The 18,254-nt window shown below is 41.6% G+C and overlaps 1 protein-coding gene across 1 annotated transcript in view; it reads right to left on the reverse strand.

Moving 5' to 3' along the window:
* LOC134345670 (serine/threonine-protein kinase 32B-like) overlaps nt 1-18,254 on the reverse strand; it is a 329,201-nt gene that overhangs the window by 133,071 nt on the left and 177,876 nt on the right. Inside the window, exon 4 of the mRNA XM_063046706.1 lies at nt 15,108-15,281. Within this exon, the coding sequence (XP_062902776.1) occupies nt 15,108-15,281 (174 nt within the window). The remainder of the gene's footprint in view (nt 1-15,107; nt 15,282-18,254) is intronic.

Consider the following 18,254-nt stretch of genomic DNA (forward strand, 5'->3'; position numbering starts at 1 on the left):
AGCTAATGATTATCTTGCTGGTAATATCAATGAGTCAATATTATATTGACTCAATGAGTCAATGAATGATATTACCTTGATTTGGTGGGAGCTTGCTATGTGCAACTTGCCTGCTGAGTTTCCAATACTTCAAAAGTTGACTCCATTCCAAAAAGTCATACGTTTTCTGGTAAGCAGAGAGTCTAACTGATAGTGTATGAATCTAAGTTTTTCAAATTTTTACTGAATGTGTACAAGAACACAGGAAAATAAGAGCAGTAGCAAGCCACCAGACCCTGATGTGTGCTCCTCCATTCAATTAGATGACAGATGATCTGTCCTGGCCTCAAATCCTCTTTTGTGCCCGTTCCCCATTCATCAGTCTTTCAATTATCTATTTCTACTTTAAGTATATCTAATGATCTGACCTCGTCCACCCTGGGAAGAGCAGAGAATTCCAGAGATTCACTTACCTCTGAGAGAAGCCAATTGTACAAACCTCAGTAGTAAATGAGCAGTCTTTTGTTGTGCTGCTGTATTCCTTTGTTCAATTCTCCCACTAAGAGAGTTTCACCATTTGCCTTATCAAGCATGTTGTATCTTTAAATAAAATCATAGCTCATTCTTCAAACTCCAAGGAATTCTGTTGTTGAGAAATTCAACATCTTTCAGTATATAAGAAGGGAAAAAATGCAAAAAGCTATTTTAATTTCTGAGTGAAGCAGTATATCCTTTGCTCATTGATAGCACTTCACCCCATATAAGCACATCAAAGGCAGATACATTCTGGGTGCTTGCCAAGGGAAGCTCTTTATTGTCAACATATGTGACCTTTGCAAAAAGCTTTTTTTTCCTGCCCTTCCTCTTTACTTTGCCCCAGGTGGCCTTAAAGAGCCCCTGTTAATTAGAAGCATAAATTGCAAGCCTTTTCTGTTTAAGTCAGCATGTTGTATGGTTGACCTGGATATCGCACAGATGATTTTTTTCACGAACAACCTTTTGGTACCGTTGCTCAAAAGCACTATGTCAGTTCAATTCCTCTGATAACAACATTGTAAGGTATATGAAATGCTGCTTCAGCCTCAATTATTTCAAAAGATGGTTCATAATTTCCACATTGATGATGGTGGAGTGGGTACTGCAAGACAAATTCCTTTGCTAGACACTTCCCATCTATTTAGTGAGGACACAAGAGGCTGCAGATGCTAGAACCTACGGCAACAACCAATCTGCTAGGGAAACTCAACAGCTGAGCAGCAACTGTGGAATGAAAGAATTCCTTGTAGGCAGGATTTTATTAATAAGTCCTGCTCAACCCACTGAATTCCTGCAGCAGAGTGTCTGTTGCTCCATTCATTTGGTATTTGCTGCTCACAATATGCTCTCTATAATCAGGAGACCAGACCAAACTGAGATTGGGTGACATCCACGGAACATCTGCATGCACTCCTCAATTACATTCATTATCCATCACAGTTACAACTTAGCCGACGACATATTCTGCTGAAGTTCAACATGGACTCAACTTAAAGCATCATCTTCTCTTTAGACTCAGGACAGTATAGCTTCTAAATTTAACAATTCAAACTACACGCAGTTTGGGCTTTTATTTAGCTTGTATTTCAGATCTCCAGTACCTGTAGCAGTTTCCTGTGGTAGATTGTGCATCTGAGAATTGTTAATGGTTGTTAGTGATGGGTTATTGCAGATTTACTGAAGCAAAAACACATTTTTAATGTGTAAGGAATTTACCTGATCCTAGCAGCATTTGGAATTAAGCAGTCACAGAGATATGTAGTATGGAATGAGAAATGTTTGCTCCTGTGTCTGTGCTGACTGTCCATCACCCTTTTACACGAATCATACTTTAATCCCACCTTCTCTTCTCCCCCCATTTTCATCAACTCCCCCAAGATTCTACAACTCAGCTCCACAATTTACAAAATTCAATTAATTTGCCAAGCTGCGTATCTTTGGGATGTGGGAGGAAAGTGGAGCACCAGAGGAAACTCATGTGGTCACAGCGAGAATGACAAACTCCATACGGCAGCAGCCAAATTTCAGAAAATCATTCAATGTATTGCCCTGCCTCAATTTGGTGAAGAATCTACTGCCTAATCTCTTCCACAGCACTGTTTTAGGAAGTATTTTTCTACTTGTCTGATTCATTGGAGCTCCAAAGACCCTAACGGAGCACAACACGATTCAAAACAAAGCAGCACACTTGAGTGGCAGGCATCCTCAGAACCGCCATAAACATTCATTCCCTTCACCAATGGTAAACCGCTTCTTCAATACTGTTCTCTCAAAATGCATGGCAATCAATTGTCCAGGATATTCATTAAATACCATAAGAGCATAAGACATAGGAGCAGAATTAGGCTATCTGGTCCATCAAGTCTGCTCTGCCATTCCATCATGGCTGATTAATCTTCCCTCTCAACCCTATTCCTTTCCTTCTCCTCATAACCTTTGACACACTTACAAACTAAGTACCTATCAACCTCCACTTTAAATAGACTTGGCCTCAGCTGTTTATAGCAATGAATTCCACAGATTCATCATCCTCTGAGTAAAGCCATTCCTCATCATCTCTGTCCTAAAGCAACCTCGTTCTATACTGAGGCTGTGTCTTCTCTTCCGAGACTCCCCTGCTATAGGAAACATTTTCTCCACATTCACTCTATGTAGGCCTTACAATATTTCAATAAGAACCCTCCCTCATTTTTCTAACCTCCAACATGTACATGCCCAGAGCCAAAAACCATTCCTCATACATTAACCCTTTCCTTCCTGGGATCATTCCGTGAACCTCCTCTGGACCCTCTCTAATTCCAGTACGCAATTTCTTAGATTCAAAGAATTCATAGTACATTGTATAAATTATACAATCTTCAGATTTGTTTGCTTCCAGGCAGATGAACAGCAAGAGACCCAAAAGAATCCATTTAAAAAAAAGACTAACCCCAATGCTCACAGAGGAAGAGAAAAAAATACAAATCACGCAAACAACAACTACAGCATTCTGAACCAAATGGAGTCCTTAGATCCAAATCCCTAGAGCACCTCGGAGTAGCCCCAAAGCCTCAGTAGTTCTGGAGCCCAATACTCCAAGTGCAGTCTTGTCAATGCCTTACAAAGCCTCAGCATTACATTCATGCTTTTATATTCTAATCCTCTTGGAATGAATGATAACATTGCATTTGCCTTCCTTTCCACTGACTCAGCATACAAGTTAACCTTCAGGACATCTTGCACTAGGATTCCCAAGTTTCTTGGCACTTTTGATTTCTGAATTTGCTCTCCGTTCAGAAAATAGTCTATGCAAAACTCACAACCTCCACCACCAAGAAGGACAAAGGCTTCAGGCCTCTAATTATGTATTCTCCTTTGAATTGCACAGTAGGAAACACATTACCATTCCATCATTGTCACTTGGCATTAATCTTGGAAATCCCTCCCCAACAGAAATGTGTTTTATTCATCTGCAAGACTGTAGGAAATTGAGAACTCAAGAGCAGTTAAGGATTCGACAACAAATATTTTTCAAGCCTAGACTGTGAAAAATAAGAAAAAAAATGCTTGTGAATATGTGGAAGAATGCTTAACGATTCCAGTGCAAAATCTAAATTTCTTTTGTATGGCTGCTTGTGGATAATTTGCATGAAAAGCAAAGGTTTATTATGCAGATTCAAATAACCATCTTATTATCCACTGGAATAAACAATAAAACTTGAAGATAAGTGAGAAAAAAATGCCCATCTAAATGCCAAGGATTTAAAGACTGCAGCTAACAAGTTATTTTCCAGCTGACAAGCTATGGTGACGAAGGAAATTCAGAAAATAGGACAAACATTAATTTCATCAGCAAATAAAAGGAAATGTCTGAAATTTTATTCAAATTGCTGTGATTTTTGAAGCAATTGTTCATTGTGTATATGGATGTGTTTGAAATAAAGCAAACAGCCATATCATGGAATTATTTCTCTGAAATTCTAATCAATTATATCCAGCTCACGAAAGCATGAAAAATCCTATTATTCAGCTTTACTGTAGTAAGATTTCAGTTTGTGAAGTGACACTGCATAAAAGCTGCCATGGGCTTCACAGCAACATCCATTAAGATTCATTGCTCGCAATTGCACTGAAGATGTGGTTCCCTGTACACAATGTTTGATCATATTAGCAGCCAAATGGTACAGTTATGTAAATGATACCTGTACATTTGGAGATGAAAAATTAGAAATAAAAGAAATTACAGGATTTACAAAGTGATTTGAAAATTCTAAGGACCCAGTAAGAAAATATTATTGATATTTTGATTAATTCCGATATACAGCTCTATTTTTCTACATTATAACTCTAGTCATGGCTGCATTGATCTCCAGAAATAAGGAAGGATCTGATATCATCTCTGAGCATATTCATGTGATAACTAGAAATCAAACTATGTAATTCATCCAACATAGGTAAGTGCACATGTGATACTACGAACGAGGTTGAATATACTAACATGGAGGATTTTCGGTTGAAATCACACCTGCTAGTATAAAGTGCATAGATGAGACATCATTTCATCAGCAATACAGGTGATTCTCTGCTTTCCTTCTCATATCTGGAACTTTGACAGGAAATGTGGAGCATTATTAATTTATGCAGCCAACAATGAGCAAGCAAACTTATAAATTGTGATTAAAACATCTGACATAGTTCCTGTCTCATCTCAGTGACTTGAGTATGAAGATCACTTCTGTGTTTATGGATTGAATGTCGGTGTGTTATGACAATATGCAATCAGACTATAATTCAGCTGTGCAAAGATCTGTGAATCTTGAGATGGCAGAAGCCATTACTTGTGGATTTTAATCCAAGATTTAAAATGCAAGTGGGGTCTGTCAGGACTTTCTGAGGATCTTGATAATGTTTGGGTTATGAAGCACTTGGCAAGAGCCAATAAAAATAAATTCGAGTTAAGTGGAGCCATAGTGCGAATGCGCCAGGGTTGAAGCGGGGAGCAGAGGTTTGATTCAAGGAGATTTTGCAAAAAGAGGAGAGATTAAGGTAAATTTCTGGTAATTCTCATTCTCTCTCCCTCCCTCTCCCTCTCTTTCTTCACAGAGCAGTAGGAATGACAATCTGGGCAGTGGAATGCTCCTCTTGTGGGATATGGAAAGACATGGAGACCTCCAGTGTCCTTGACTACTACACCTGCAAGAAGTGCATCCAATGCTGCTTCTTACAGACTATGTTAGGGAAGTGGAGCTGGAGCATAAGACCATAAGACCATAAGAAAAAGGAGCAGAAGTAGGCCATTCGGCCCATCGAGTCTGCTCCGCCATTTTATCATGAGCTGATCCATTTTATCCTATTTAGTCCCACTGCCCCGCTTTCTCACCATAACCTTTGATGCCCTGGCTACTCAGATACCTATCAATCTCTGCCTTAAATACACCCAATGACTTGGCCTCCACTGCTGCCCGTGGCAACAAATTCCATAGATTCACCACCCTCTGACTAAAAAAATTTCTTCGCATTTCTGTTCTGAAAGGGCGCCCTTCAATCCTGAAGTCATGCCCTCTCGTACTAGACTCCCCCATCATGGGAAACAACCAGGATGACCTTCGGTCCATTTGGGAGATTGACAGGAGATACAGGGAGGTAGCTACATCTGGGGTGCAGGACACAATTAACTAAGTGACAATCAGGAGGGGGAAAGGGAAGTTTAGTGCAGGGTACCCCTGTGGCTATACCCTTCAATAACAAGTATATTGTTTTGCATACTATTTGGGGGAATGACCTAACTAAGGAAAGCTTTAGGCATTCAGGTCTCTGGAACTAAGACTGGCTCTGTGACTCAGAAAGGAAGGGGGAGAAGAAACAAGCAGAAATGTTAGGGGATTCATTGGCTAGAGAACAGGCAGGAGGATCTGTGGATGAGAATGAGATTCCTGGATGGTATTTTACCTCCCAGATGCCAGGGTCAGAGACATCCTGGATCAAATCCATGGTTTTCTGAAGGAAGAGTATGAGTAGCCATAAGTCATGGTCCACACTGGTACCAATGGCATAGGCAGTAGGGGTGAGGAGGTCCTGCAAAGTGTGTTCAGGGAGTTAAATGCAATGTTAAAGGACAGGACCTCCAGGGTGGTGATCTCAAAATTGCTAGTGATGCTAGGATTGTAGGGAAGGCAGATGAGCTTAGAGCATGGATCAGCATGTGGAATTATAACATTGTAGCCATTAGTGCGACATGGTTGCAGAAGGCCTGATCAATTTTCTGGGGTTCTGATGTTTTAGACATGATAGAGATGGAGGAGGGGTGTTATCACTCCTCAGGGAAAATGTCACGGCAGTGCTCCATGCTCAGACAGGACAGACTGGGGGGCTTATCTACTGAGGCTATATGGGTGGAATTGAGGATTAATAAGGGGCTGACCTCATTAATGGGATAATATTACAGACCTCTCAATAGTGTTGGGCATGTGGCCAAGTGGTTAAGGCATTCGTCTAGTTATATCAAGGTCGCTGGTTTAATCCTCAGCTGTGGCAGCGTGTTTGTGCCCCTGAGCAAGGCACTTAATCACACATTGCTCTAGTCTGTGCGAGGAGTGGCGCCCCACACAGACTTCCAATCTGCACCTTGTAAGGCATGAAAATGCCCTACGCAGGCCTCTCATGGTCTGAGTCGACATTCCCTCCCTCCCCCCTCAATAGTCAGTAGAAACTAGAGGAACAAATTTTTACAAAGATTACAGACTGTTGGAAGAAAAATAAGGTTTTGATAGTAGGTGGTACTAGGACTTCCATACTTTAAAAGGACTGGATGAGAAAGTGTTTGTCAAATGTGTTCAGGGAAGTTTTCTTAATCAATATACAGAGTTCCCAACAAGAGAGAGCACAATACTGGTTTCCTGTTTGAAAATGAGACAGGGCAGATGACAGAAGTATGCATAGGGATATACATTAGATTTAGTGATCATAAGTTACTGATTTCATGACAGTTGTGGAGAAGAATAGAACAGGTCCTTAGAGTGTGATTCCAAATTAGAGGAAAGCCAATTTTGACGGCATCAGAAAGGATCTGGCAGGAGTTGGTTGACTCCTGAAGTGATCTCAATGGTTCAAGTACATGAATCCTTGTCGTCTGCACCAGCTCCTCAGCTGCAAATTCCTACAGCCTATCTTTCTATTTCTGTCCTCATTAGCACTTGGCAGCTGAAGTAAACTAGAGACTGTTACTCATGAGGTCCTCTTTCGTAACTTAACTTTCATAACTCCCTATGCTCATTTCACAGAACCTTGTCCCTTATTCTAGCTATGTCCTTTGTCCCATCATTTATAACGACTCCTAGATGTTCCCCATCCTGTCTGAGAATTTTCTGCAACTGCTCAGAGATATTCTTGACCCTGGCACCATCCTGACATCTCCTCTGCGGTCTCAGAATTTCATGTCCATTCATTATTGAGACCCCCATTACTATCACCCTTTCTGACAGCACTCTTCACCGCTGACCCAGTCAAGGTTCAAGAATCCTGACTATTGCTGCTATCCCCTGAAAGAACATCCCTCTCAACAGTATCCAAAGAGGTACACCTGCTGGTGCTGGCATGGTCACAGAGGGAACCAAACACTGACTAAGCCCCTTACTTTTTCTAGTAGTCACTCCTCCATCAGAAACCTGTACCTTCGGTGTGAGCACCTCAGTAAAAGTCTCACCTATGATTCTTTCAGCTTCCCAGATGACCCTGAGCACATCCAAACCAACCTTCAGATCCAGTTCCTTGGCCCAGTCTGTCAGAAGCTACAATTGGGTGCATTTCTCACAGATGCAATCATCAGGTTCATCGTGAGGACTCCTGAATTACCACATCAGTAGGAGCAGTCCACTGCCCTAACTACTATCCTGCCTGCACAGAATCAATGGCAACGGAGCAATTAGTGTAACACTACTACAACTTGGGGTGTCAGAGTCAGAGTATGGAGTTCAATTCTGGCACCGTCTATAAGGAGTTTGTACATTCTCCCCATGATCGCATGGGTTTCCTCCAGGTGCTCCAGTTTCCCCTGACAGTCCAAAGATGTACTGGTTAACAGGTGAACTGTTCATTGTAAATTTGTCTTGGGATCAGGCTAGTGTTAAAACAGGTGGGTGGCCAGGCAGCATGGCTTGTAGGGCTAGAATTTCCTGTTCTACACTCTATCTCTAAATAAACCAAAAATAAATAAATCCAGTACTAATGTTCAACAACAAATTGAAAACTTACTTGGTTTTACCTCCGCTTCCTTACTAAAGGCTTTTAAAAATCCCCTCTCACTCCTAATATCTGGGCCACATACTCAGCCTCCTCATGCTGAAACACAGACCACACTCACAATGGCTGCACTGAAAGGGGGACTTCCAGGTGCAGGTGTTCCCATGTTTTTGCTGTCTTTCTCATTCTAGCTGGTAGAGGTTGTGCTCTCTAAGCTCTCTAAGTGACTCTTGCTGAGTTGCTGCAGTGCATCCAGAAGATGGTACAAATTGTAGCCGCTGCACATCAGTGGTGAAGTGAATAAATGGTTGTGGATGGGGTGCTGATCAAGCAGGGTGCTATGTTTTGGATGGTGCAGCCTTTTTTGTGTGTTGTTATAGCTGCACTCATCCAGGCAAATGGTGAGTATTCCTTCACATTCCTGATTTGAGCCCTGAAGACGGGGGACAGGTTTTAGAGAAAGGAACACACAAAATCCAACACTACCCAATCACTTTCTCATTCTTTCAAGTGTCACTTCTCTCAGCTACAACAGAATCTGCACATCCCACAAAGCTCTTCAGCCACCTCAGCATCAAGGAAACTGTGGAGAAGCAAGTAAATTGGTTTATTATTGTCACAAGCACTGAGGTACAGTGAAATATTTTATTTTGCATGCCATCCATACAGGTCATTTCTTCACACCGGTGCTCTGAAATGGAACGATGGAAAATAAGATCAGAATGCAGAATGCAGACTTACAACTCCAATGGACTGCCTAAGGAAAATTGGTGTTCTGGGCCAAACAGCTACAAGATGCCCATTTTGAAAATCAGCCATTCCAAACATTGTACCTTGGTGGGGGTGGGGAGGGATGGAGTCAAGAATGAGTCAGGGAGGGACAAGGAACTAGAAATTCTTGTCCATCTGTGTATCATATGTAAGATGCTGATACAAGCACAGTATCCATCAATATTCTACAGAGAGCTATTTTTATACAGCGGTCTGGAATCCTCTTCAGTTCAATAGACTACCTTATTCTGGACAAATTGAAATATGAGAGAGCAGATTACAAAATTTGTTCACTACCTCTCCTTTAACATGCTCTCCCTTAAACACATTAGAAGACTAATTTCTTCCTCTGCATTCTATGCCCTGACAAACAAACCAGGCTCTAATTGGTTGTTGATACTGGATTTTCCACCCATCTAATTCAGCCCACATGTTCACTACTGAGAAAGGATAAACTTATCTACCAGCTTCCTGCAAGCATGAAAACCCTTGATCGTGTTTAAATAGCACGATTTCAAATGATTCACTCCCACAATATCATTCCGCTTATGTGCAAGCAGAAGAAATGATTCATTAAACTGATGTTAGGTTTTTTAAAATGTTGGCATAAAGAAGGGTCATGTTTCAAAAGATAATGCCATCAAGAAGAAGACCATAAATTACTTGATGATATTTCATTTTACAAATCACTTCATTCTGATTTCAGTTTTACAAGTAAAATGAAAAGGGATAAATAGAGATGCCTCACATTATTCATTTGAATGGTATCAACCACACAAGATCTCAATTAAGTAAAAGATGTTTCTTATTTTCAGTGTAATGCACAAATCATAGTACTTCCTGGAATACAATGGTTACTCTGTATTGAAGTACTCTAGCTACAAGTATCCACTCATCTCAAAAATAATCAACTGTCACATTGTTCAAGGTACAAATAATGTATCTTGCTGTTTTCTAAAGAATTACTAACTGAAGCAATAAATCCAACTGCTTTCTCACAGTGGTTATCTTCAACAGTTACACAGAAAACAGCACAGTATATCCATACATTTAACCTACTCCAAGATCAATCTAACTCTTCTGTCCCACATGGCCCTCCAATTTTCTTTCATCCACATACCTCTCTAAGAATCTCTTAAATGTCCCTAATGTATCTGCATCTACAACTACCCTGTGAGTATGTTCCATGCACCTACAACTCTTAGTGCAAAGAAACTTATCTCTGACATCCCCCTTATACTTTCCTCCAATCACCTTAAAGTTATGCCCCCTCATATTAGCCATTTCTACTCTGGGGAAAAAAATCTCTGACTATCTACTCTATCTATGCCCCTTACCATCCTTTGTATAATGAGAACTGAACACAACACCCCAGGTGTGAACTGCATCATTAACTCAATTCCCCAACAATAAAGACCAAAACACAATATGACTTCTCAACCACACTATCAACTTGTGTGCCAACCAAGCAGAATACAGAATTGTATTCCAGGCAGAATACACTCCATCTAATATCACCCTTTGCCTTCTGTGGGTAAGCCAATTGTGAATCCATACAGCCAAGCTTCTATGTATCCTACGCCTCCTCACTTTCTGAATGAGCCAACCATGGGAAACCTTGTCAAACACCTAACTAAAATCCATATACTCAACATCCACTGTTCTACTGTCATCATTTTGTATTGTCACTTCATCAAAGAATTCAATCAGCCTCACTTGGCAAGACTGGCCCCTCACAAAGCCATGCTGACTACCTCTAATTGGACAATGTTACTCCAAATGTTTGTAAATCCTGTCACTAAGAATCTTCTCCATTAGTTTGCCCACGAGTGACATAAGACTCACTGGTTTATAATTCCCAGGATTATTCCTATTACCTTTCTTGAACAAAGGAGTAACACTTGCCACCTTCCAATCATCTGGTGTTATTCCTATGGCCAGTGGGGACAGAAAGGTCATTGTCAAAGGCACAGTAATATTTCCCCTCTCTTCCCTTAGTAACATGGGACTTATATATCCTAATGTTTTTCAAAACTTTCAAAACATTTCCTTTCTTAATGTTGGCATGTTCCAGTGTGTCAGCCTGTTTCACACTGTCCTCGCATTTGTTAACCTCTCTTGCACTGGTGAATACTGCAGCAAATTATTCACTAGGGATTCACCTTACTTCCTTTGATCCCAGGCTTACATTTCCTCCTTTACCCCTGATTGGTTCTACCTTAACTTCAACCATCTTCCTGTTCTTCACATATGTGTAGAATGCCTTGGTCTTTCCCTTAATCCTATTCACCAAGGCCTTCTCATTTCCCTTTTTAGCTCTCCCAAGTCTATTCTCAAGCTCATTCTGATGCTCTAACTTCCTAAATCTTAAGTATATTTCTTTCTTCCTCTTGACTGGTTGTTCCACATCTCTTGACAACCGTGGTTCCTTCACCCAAATCCTTTTCTTTCCAGAACCCCATGCAAGTGGTCCCTGGACACCCTCAATATTTCCATTGTGCATTTTCTTGAAAACATCTGCTCCCAATTTACACTCCCAAGTGGCTTCCTAATAGAATCATAATTCACACTTCCCCATTTAAATGATCTCCCATTCTATCTGCTCTTATCCCTCTCCAAGGCTATGGTAAATGTCAGGGAGTTGGGGTCACTGTCTCTGAAATGATCACCCACTGATAAATCTGTCATCTGACCAGGTTCATTGCCTCGTAGCAGATCCAGTATGGTCTCTCCTCTAGTCAGCCTGTCTACATATTGTATTAGGATTAATTTCTAGACCCACCCAACAAATTCTGCCCCATCTAAACCTTTTGCACTGAGGATGTACCAATCAATATTAGGGAACTGGAAGTCACCCATGACAGCAAACATGGTTTTTTTTTGCACCTTTCCAAAATACGGCTGGTGACCTGCTCCTCAGTGTCTCTGTTGCAAATGGGGGAAGGATGGTGCCTATAGAATATTCCCAATAGAATATTTCTGAGTTCTACACACACTGACTCAGTAGACGATCCCTCCACAACATCCTTCCTTAATGCAGCTGACGAGGGTTGCAGCAGGAAGGGATGTGGGGGTACAAGTACACTATTCTCTGAAACTGGTGACAGAAGCGGACAGGATGGTGAAGAACAGGTTTGGCTCATTTGCCTTCACCAGTCTCGCCACCAAGTCCAAGAGTTGGGATTTCATGTTATTGCTGTACAAGGCATTGCTGAGGCCACAGTTGGATGCATTATGTGCATTTGTGATCATCTAGCATGTCATTACTCTGAAAAGGATGCAGAAAATATTTACAAGGATATTACTGGCACTGGAGAGCTTGAGTTATAAGGAGGGATGAGTTACGGTAGGGTTATTTTTTCTTGGAGGGTAGGAAGCTGAGAGACTGACCTTATAGAAGTATATAAGATCACGAGGGACATAAGGTGAAATGAATTTTCACTCTGTTTTCCTCAGGGAAGGAGAATATAAAAATAGAGGACATAGATTTAAGAGGGTTAAGATTTAAAGGGGATTTGAGAACAATTTATTCACACAGGAGGCAGTAGGTATATGGATCAAACTGCCAGAGAAAGTAGTAGAGGTGGGTACAGTTACAATATTGAAAAGACATTTAGCCAGGTACATGGATTGGAAGATTTGGAGTGCTATGAAGCAAATGCAGATAAATGAGACTAGCTCAGGTAGGCTGTTTGGTTGGCTGGATGGTTATGGCTGTAGGGCCCATTTCTATGCTGTATAACTCTTACTCTGTGACTCTGTTGAGATCTTGGACACGTCTGTATGGGCACTAGATTAAATTAGATTAGATTTATTTGTCGCATGTAGATTGAAACATCAGAATATACAGTGAAGTGTTTCATTTGTGTCAACAACCAACGCAGTCTGAGGATGTGCTGGGGGTAGCCCGGAAGTGTCACCATGCTTCTGGTGCCAACATAGCATGCTCATAATTTACCAAGCCTAACCCGTACAGTATGTCTTTGGAATGTGGGTGGAAACCAGAGCACCAGGAGGAAACCCAAGTGGCCATGGGGAGAACATACAAACTCCTTATAGGCAGCACCCCAATCTTCCGATTGCTGGGAGTGTAAAGTATGCTAACCACTTTGCCACCACGTGGTCTTAGGTTCTATGGTGCTAAAACACTCCTTTGCCATTGGCACAAACTTTCTGTCTCTCCTGTGACAGCCATTGAAATATCCATTAAAGTGATAATGTCAATTAGTGTAATTACAGCTAAGGTTCACAGCTCTTGACAGCATTAATGTTGTGGCTATGGTTCAATGCATTGTAATTCCTAATTTGCACATTCAGCAGTAAACATCATAATAAAGTGAAATGGAAAACAGTGCAGCTGCAGCAGAATGTAATGTCATGAGATCTGCTTAATTACTGTTTAGAACAAAATGTTTAGAGTCAGTTTCAGGATCCAAGAAATTAAATGAGCAGCTGGAGTTATGTATTTTTGAACCAATGAATTATGAACCAAAAGATCCAGAAAACTCAAGAAAAATATTGAATGTTCTTTTTGAATAAAACTCAGTATAATTAAGGAGGTGTAAAGAGACAGATGTGAACTCAATGTAGCATTACCTCATCTGTCCAAAATTTTAACCATTGTAAAACCATTGAATTTAGCACCTGTCAATCAAGCTATTGGATCTAATTGTCTAGTTTGATGATGTGGTTAGAGACGTAGACTTTGTAAATATCTGCTAGCACATTTTTTCTGAGTGCATCAATAAATAAACAGGGCTAGTGTCCTTTCACTGTCACTATCACAATAGCAACCTGGTAATTTGCACCATTTTCTAACAGTAAAGCCATTTCAGAATCTTGACAGTTTGGCTATTGGTTTACTCATTCAATGAGCCTGTCCCAATCATCCGGTACCAAGGAATGCGTCCTTCTTATTATAGATATATAGCATCTTCTAATGAGACTGCAACGAACTTTGTAAACACAAAATACTCTGCAGATGCTGGGGTCAAAGCAACACTCACAACACGCTGGAGGAACTCAGCAGGTCAGGCAGCATCCGTGGAAACAATCAGTCAACGTTTCGGGCCGAGACCCTTCGTCAGGACTGAAGAGGAAAGGGGCAGAGGCCCTATAAAAAAGGTGGGGGGAGGGTGGGAAGGAGAAGGCTGGTAGGTTCCAGCTGAAAAACCAGTAAGGGGAAAGATAAAGGGGTGGGGGAGGGGAAGCAGGGAGGTGATAGGCAGGAGAGGTGAAGAAGGAATAGGGGAAAACACAATGGGTAGTAGAAGGAGGCGGAACCATGAAGGAGGTGATAGGCAGCTGGAGGAGGGGGCAGAGTGAAATTAGGGATAGGGGAAGGGAGGGGGAGGGAATTACCGGAAGTAGTGGTCAAATCACATTCTTTGTTTTTGTTATAGAATTCTGTTGCAGCATATATGTATTCTATCTTGTGTTTCAAATATGAAGTATCCCACTAATTAACTACTGAAAATTTAAAGCTCCAAGCTATATATTAATATGCTATACATATCAGCAAATAGTGTTTTCTTTTCAATAGTATGTCTCAGCCATGTGAGTGTAGACAGAAAGTTCATGGAATACTTGAGACAGGTGGGCCCATTAACAGCAGAGGTTTATGTGTCCTACACATCTGATAATGAATAAATAGACTTGCGAAATAAAACTAATTTATAGGAAATGGCAACTATTTAAATATTTCTCCTTTTGCGAGTAATTGTTTCATTTATAAGAAAGTCTGCTATGTGTGTCTTCTGTGTCTTATCAAGTTTTCTACATTATAAAATTATTCAAATAATTCATCATTAGAGCTCCAACAGCTCACATTTTTTTCATTTAAGTCTATTTTCAATACATATCCAGTAAAGTAGAAACATCTTGTTAAAAGTAATTCTTTTTTATGCAGCTTCAGAATGACTCAAACATTTTAATGTCTCTGTCTTCTATACACTTCCTTGCTAATACATAGGCACTGTTCTCTTTTTGACAGTATGTATATAAAAGCTGATGAGCATGCAGGATATTTATTAATGATCAGATGTTCATGAGAATGAATTCAGCAGGTGCGGCAACACAGTGCTATATATTTCAAACACACAAACCTGTGGATGATGTGGTAGCTTTGTAGGTAATCCAGAGCTAATGCCAGTTCACACACATACAGCTTCACTGCTTCTTCCTTGAAGTGCACATTTTGCTGTAAATGATATCGTAAATCTCCACCCAGCAGCAGATCTACCACCATAAACATATCTTCCTCATCTTGAAATGAGTACCTATAAGAAAAAAAACTCTTCTTTTAAAGTCAGAATGTGTAGAGTACGAGCGTAACCTCGTTTCTTAAACAGAGATTCACTTCCCAGCGAAATTGTAAAGCAATGGAATTTGTGAATTAAGGGAGGTTTGTTATCAAAAGATGAATTTAAAAAAATACTCCCAGTGTTACTCAAGAAGCTACTAAATCAGATGTTAAATAATAAACATGAAAAAGTCTGCAGATGCTGGAAATCTAAAGCAACACACACAAAATGCTGGAGGAACTCAGCAGGACAGGCCGCATCTATGGAAATGAATAGATAATCAACATTTTAGGCTTCTGGACTGAGAAGAAAGGAGAAATATACCAAAATTAAAAAGTAGCAGAGGGGAAAGAGGCTAGCTGGAAGTGATAGTTGAAGCCAGTTGGGTGGGAAAGGTCAAGGGCTGGAGGAAAAGAGATCTGACAGAAGAGTATCATGGACCATTGGAAAATTGAAAGGTGGAGGGGACCCTGGGGATTCAACAGGTAGGGGAGAAGAGGTAAAATGTCAGAGTGGGTAATAAAGGAGGAGTGGAAAATTTGTTTATTGTAAGGAGATATCAACATTCGTGTCATTAGGTTGGAGGCTACCCAAACAGAATATAAGGTATCGCTCCTCCACCCTGAGGGTAGACTCATCTTGGCACAAGAGGAGGCCATGGACTGACATGTTGGAACAGGAATCAAAATCAGAATTGAAGTGTTTGGACACCGGGAAGTCCCACTTGTGGTGGATGGTGCAGAGGTGCTCGATGAAGCAGTCCACTAATTTACAACGGGTCTCACCAATGTACAGGAGGCTGCACCGGAGACAATAGACGACCCAGGCAGATTCACAGGTGAAGTGTTGCCTCATCTGGAGGGATTGTTTGGGACCCTGAATGGAGGTGACGGAGGAGATGTATGGGCAGGTGCAGCAGTTAGACTGCTTGCAGGGATAAGTGTCGTGATGGAGATTAGTAGGGACGGATGAATGGACAAGGGAATTGTGAAGGGAGCAATCTCTGTGGAAAGCAGGGGTGGGGGAGGAGGTAAAGATATGTTTAGTAGTGGGATCCCTATGGAGATTGAAGCAAAGTTGAGGAGGATAATGTGTTCAATGCGGAGGCTGATAGGACAGTAGATAAGGACAGGGGGATCTCTATCACTATTAAGGCAGCAGGAAGATGGGGTGAGTGTGTATGTATGGAAAATGGAGGAGATGCAGGTGAGGGTAGCACCAATAGTGGAGGGAGGGAATTCCTGTTCCTTAACCCTGTTCTCTGATGTCCTGGAATGGAAAGATACGTGCTGGGAACAGACATAGCAGAGGCAAAGACACTGATGAAAGGGAATAGCATTTTTACAGGAGATAGGGTGACAAGAGGTATAATCAAGATAAAAGTAGGAATCAGTTTGTTTATAAAAGATTTCAGTTAACAGTTTGCATCCAGTGATAGAGACAGAGAGATTTAGGAAGGGGAGAGAGATTTCAGAAATGGGCCATGTAAATTTAAGAGCAGGGTTGGAGGCAAAGTTGATAAAATTGACGCGTTCAGCATGGCTGCACGAAGCAGCACCAATACAGTCATCAATGTAGCAGAAGAAAAGTTGGGGAGTATAACCAGGGAAGGCTTCAAACATGGATTGTTCTATGTATTCAACGAAGAGACAGGCATAGCTGGGGTCCATGCAAGTGCCCATGGCTACCCTTCAAGTTTGGTGAAAATGGGAGGAGCCAAAGGAAAAATTGTTTGGTGAAAGTGGGGTGGTTAGGGACAGAGAATTGAAAGTTACTGAGCAGTTCAAGGGCATGAGAAGAGTCGTGGATCTAGGTGGGAAGAGACTGAACCAAGGGGGATAGAGTGGTTTCAAGATACGAGGACACAAATTCAGTGGGGCAGGAGCAGGTGGAGACAATGGGCCTACATGGGCACTCCAGCTTGTGGATTTTGGGTAGGAGATAGAAGTAAGCAGTGCGAGTTAAGGAATCTATGAGTTTGGTGGCAGTGGATGGGAGCTCTCCAGAGTGGATGATGTCAGTGGCAGTGTCGGAGACAATTTTCTGGTCTAGAGTGAGATCTGCTTCGAGGGGTAGGTATAAGGAGATATCTGAGAGTTGCTGCCTGGCCTTGAGGTCAGTGTGTCACACTCCGACAGCACCCCTTTTGTCTGCAGGTTTGATGGTGAGGTTGGGATTGGTGTGGAGAGAGTGGAGGGCAGTGCCTCCTGAGGGGGTAAGTTGGAGGAGGAGAGAGGAGTGTTCAAGTTGAAACGGTTGATGTCTCATCAGCAATTCGAGATGAGAAGATACAGAGCAAGCAGAGAACCAGAGCGGGGTATCAAAGAAGAGGAGGAGGTTTGAAGACAAGAAAAAGGGTCATCAGAGCGGGGTGTGGAATTCCTGCCAAAGAAATGGGCTCAGAGACAGAGGTGAGGATGACAGAGGTGGCAGGCACGTTCAAAGGAGGACAAAGGTGAGACCTTCACTGAGGACAGAAGTTCTGCCAAGAAGGGAAGATTGGAGGAATTGTGAAGATATGGCACAGATTAGAATTGGGATCAGAGGGGGCAGGCAAGTTGGTGGTGTCAGAGGCGAGAGGAAGGTTGGGATGGGGGGAAGCAGAAGGCTCCAAGGACCCAAGAGCTGATGGTGGGGCCTGAGAGATATGGGGTTAAATAAATATTTACAGCTTTATAGAAATATTTTAAGATATTAACAATGTGAACTCTCAGTCCATAAGACCATAAGACAAAGGAGCAAAATTGGGCCATTCAGCCCAATGAGTCTGTTCGGCCATTCCATCATGGCTGATCCCGGATCCCAGTCAATCCCATACACCTGCCTTCTCGCTATATCCTTTGATACCCTGACTGATCAGGAATCTATCAACTTCCGCCTTAAATATATCCACAGACTTGGCCTCCACCACAGTCTGTGGCAGAGCATTCTACAGATTGACTACTCTCT

This window comes from Mobula hypostoma, chromosome 4 (genome assembly GCF_963921235.1).
Source record: "Mobula hypostoma chromosome 4, sMobHyp1.1, whole genome shotgun sequence".
Lineage (NCBI taxonomy): Eukaryota > Metazoa > Chordata > Chondrichthyes > Myliobatiformes > Myliobatidae > Mobula > Mobula hypostoma.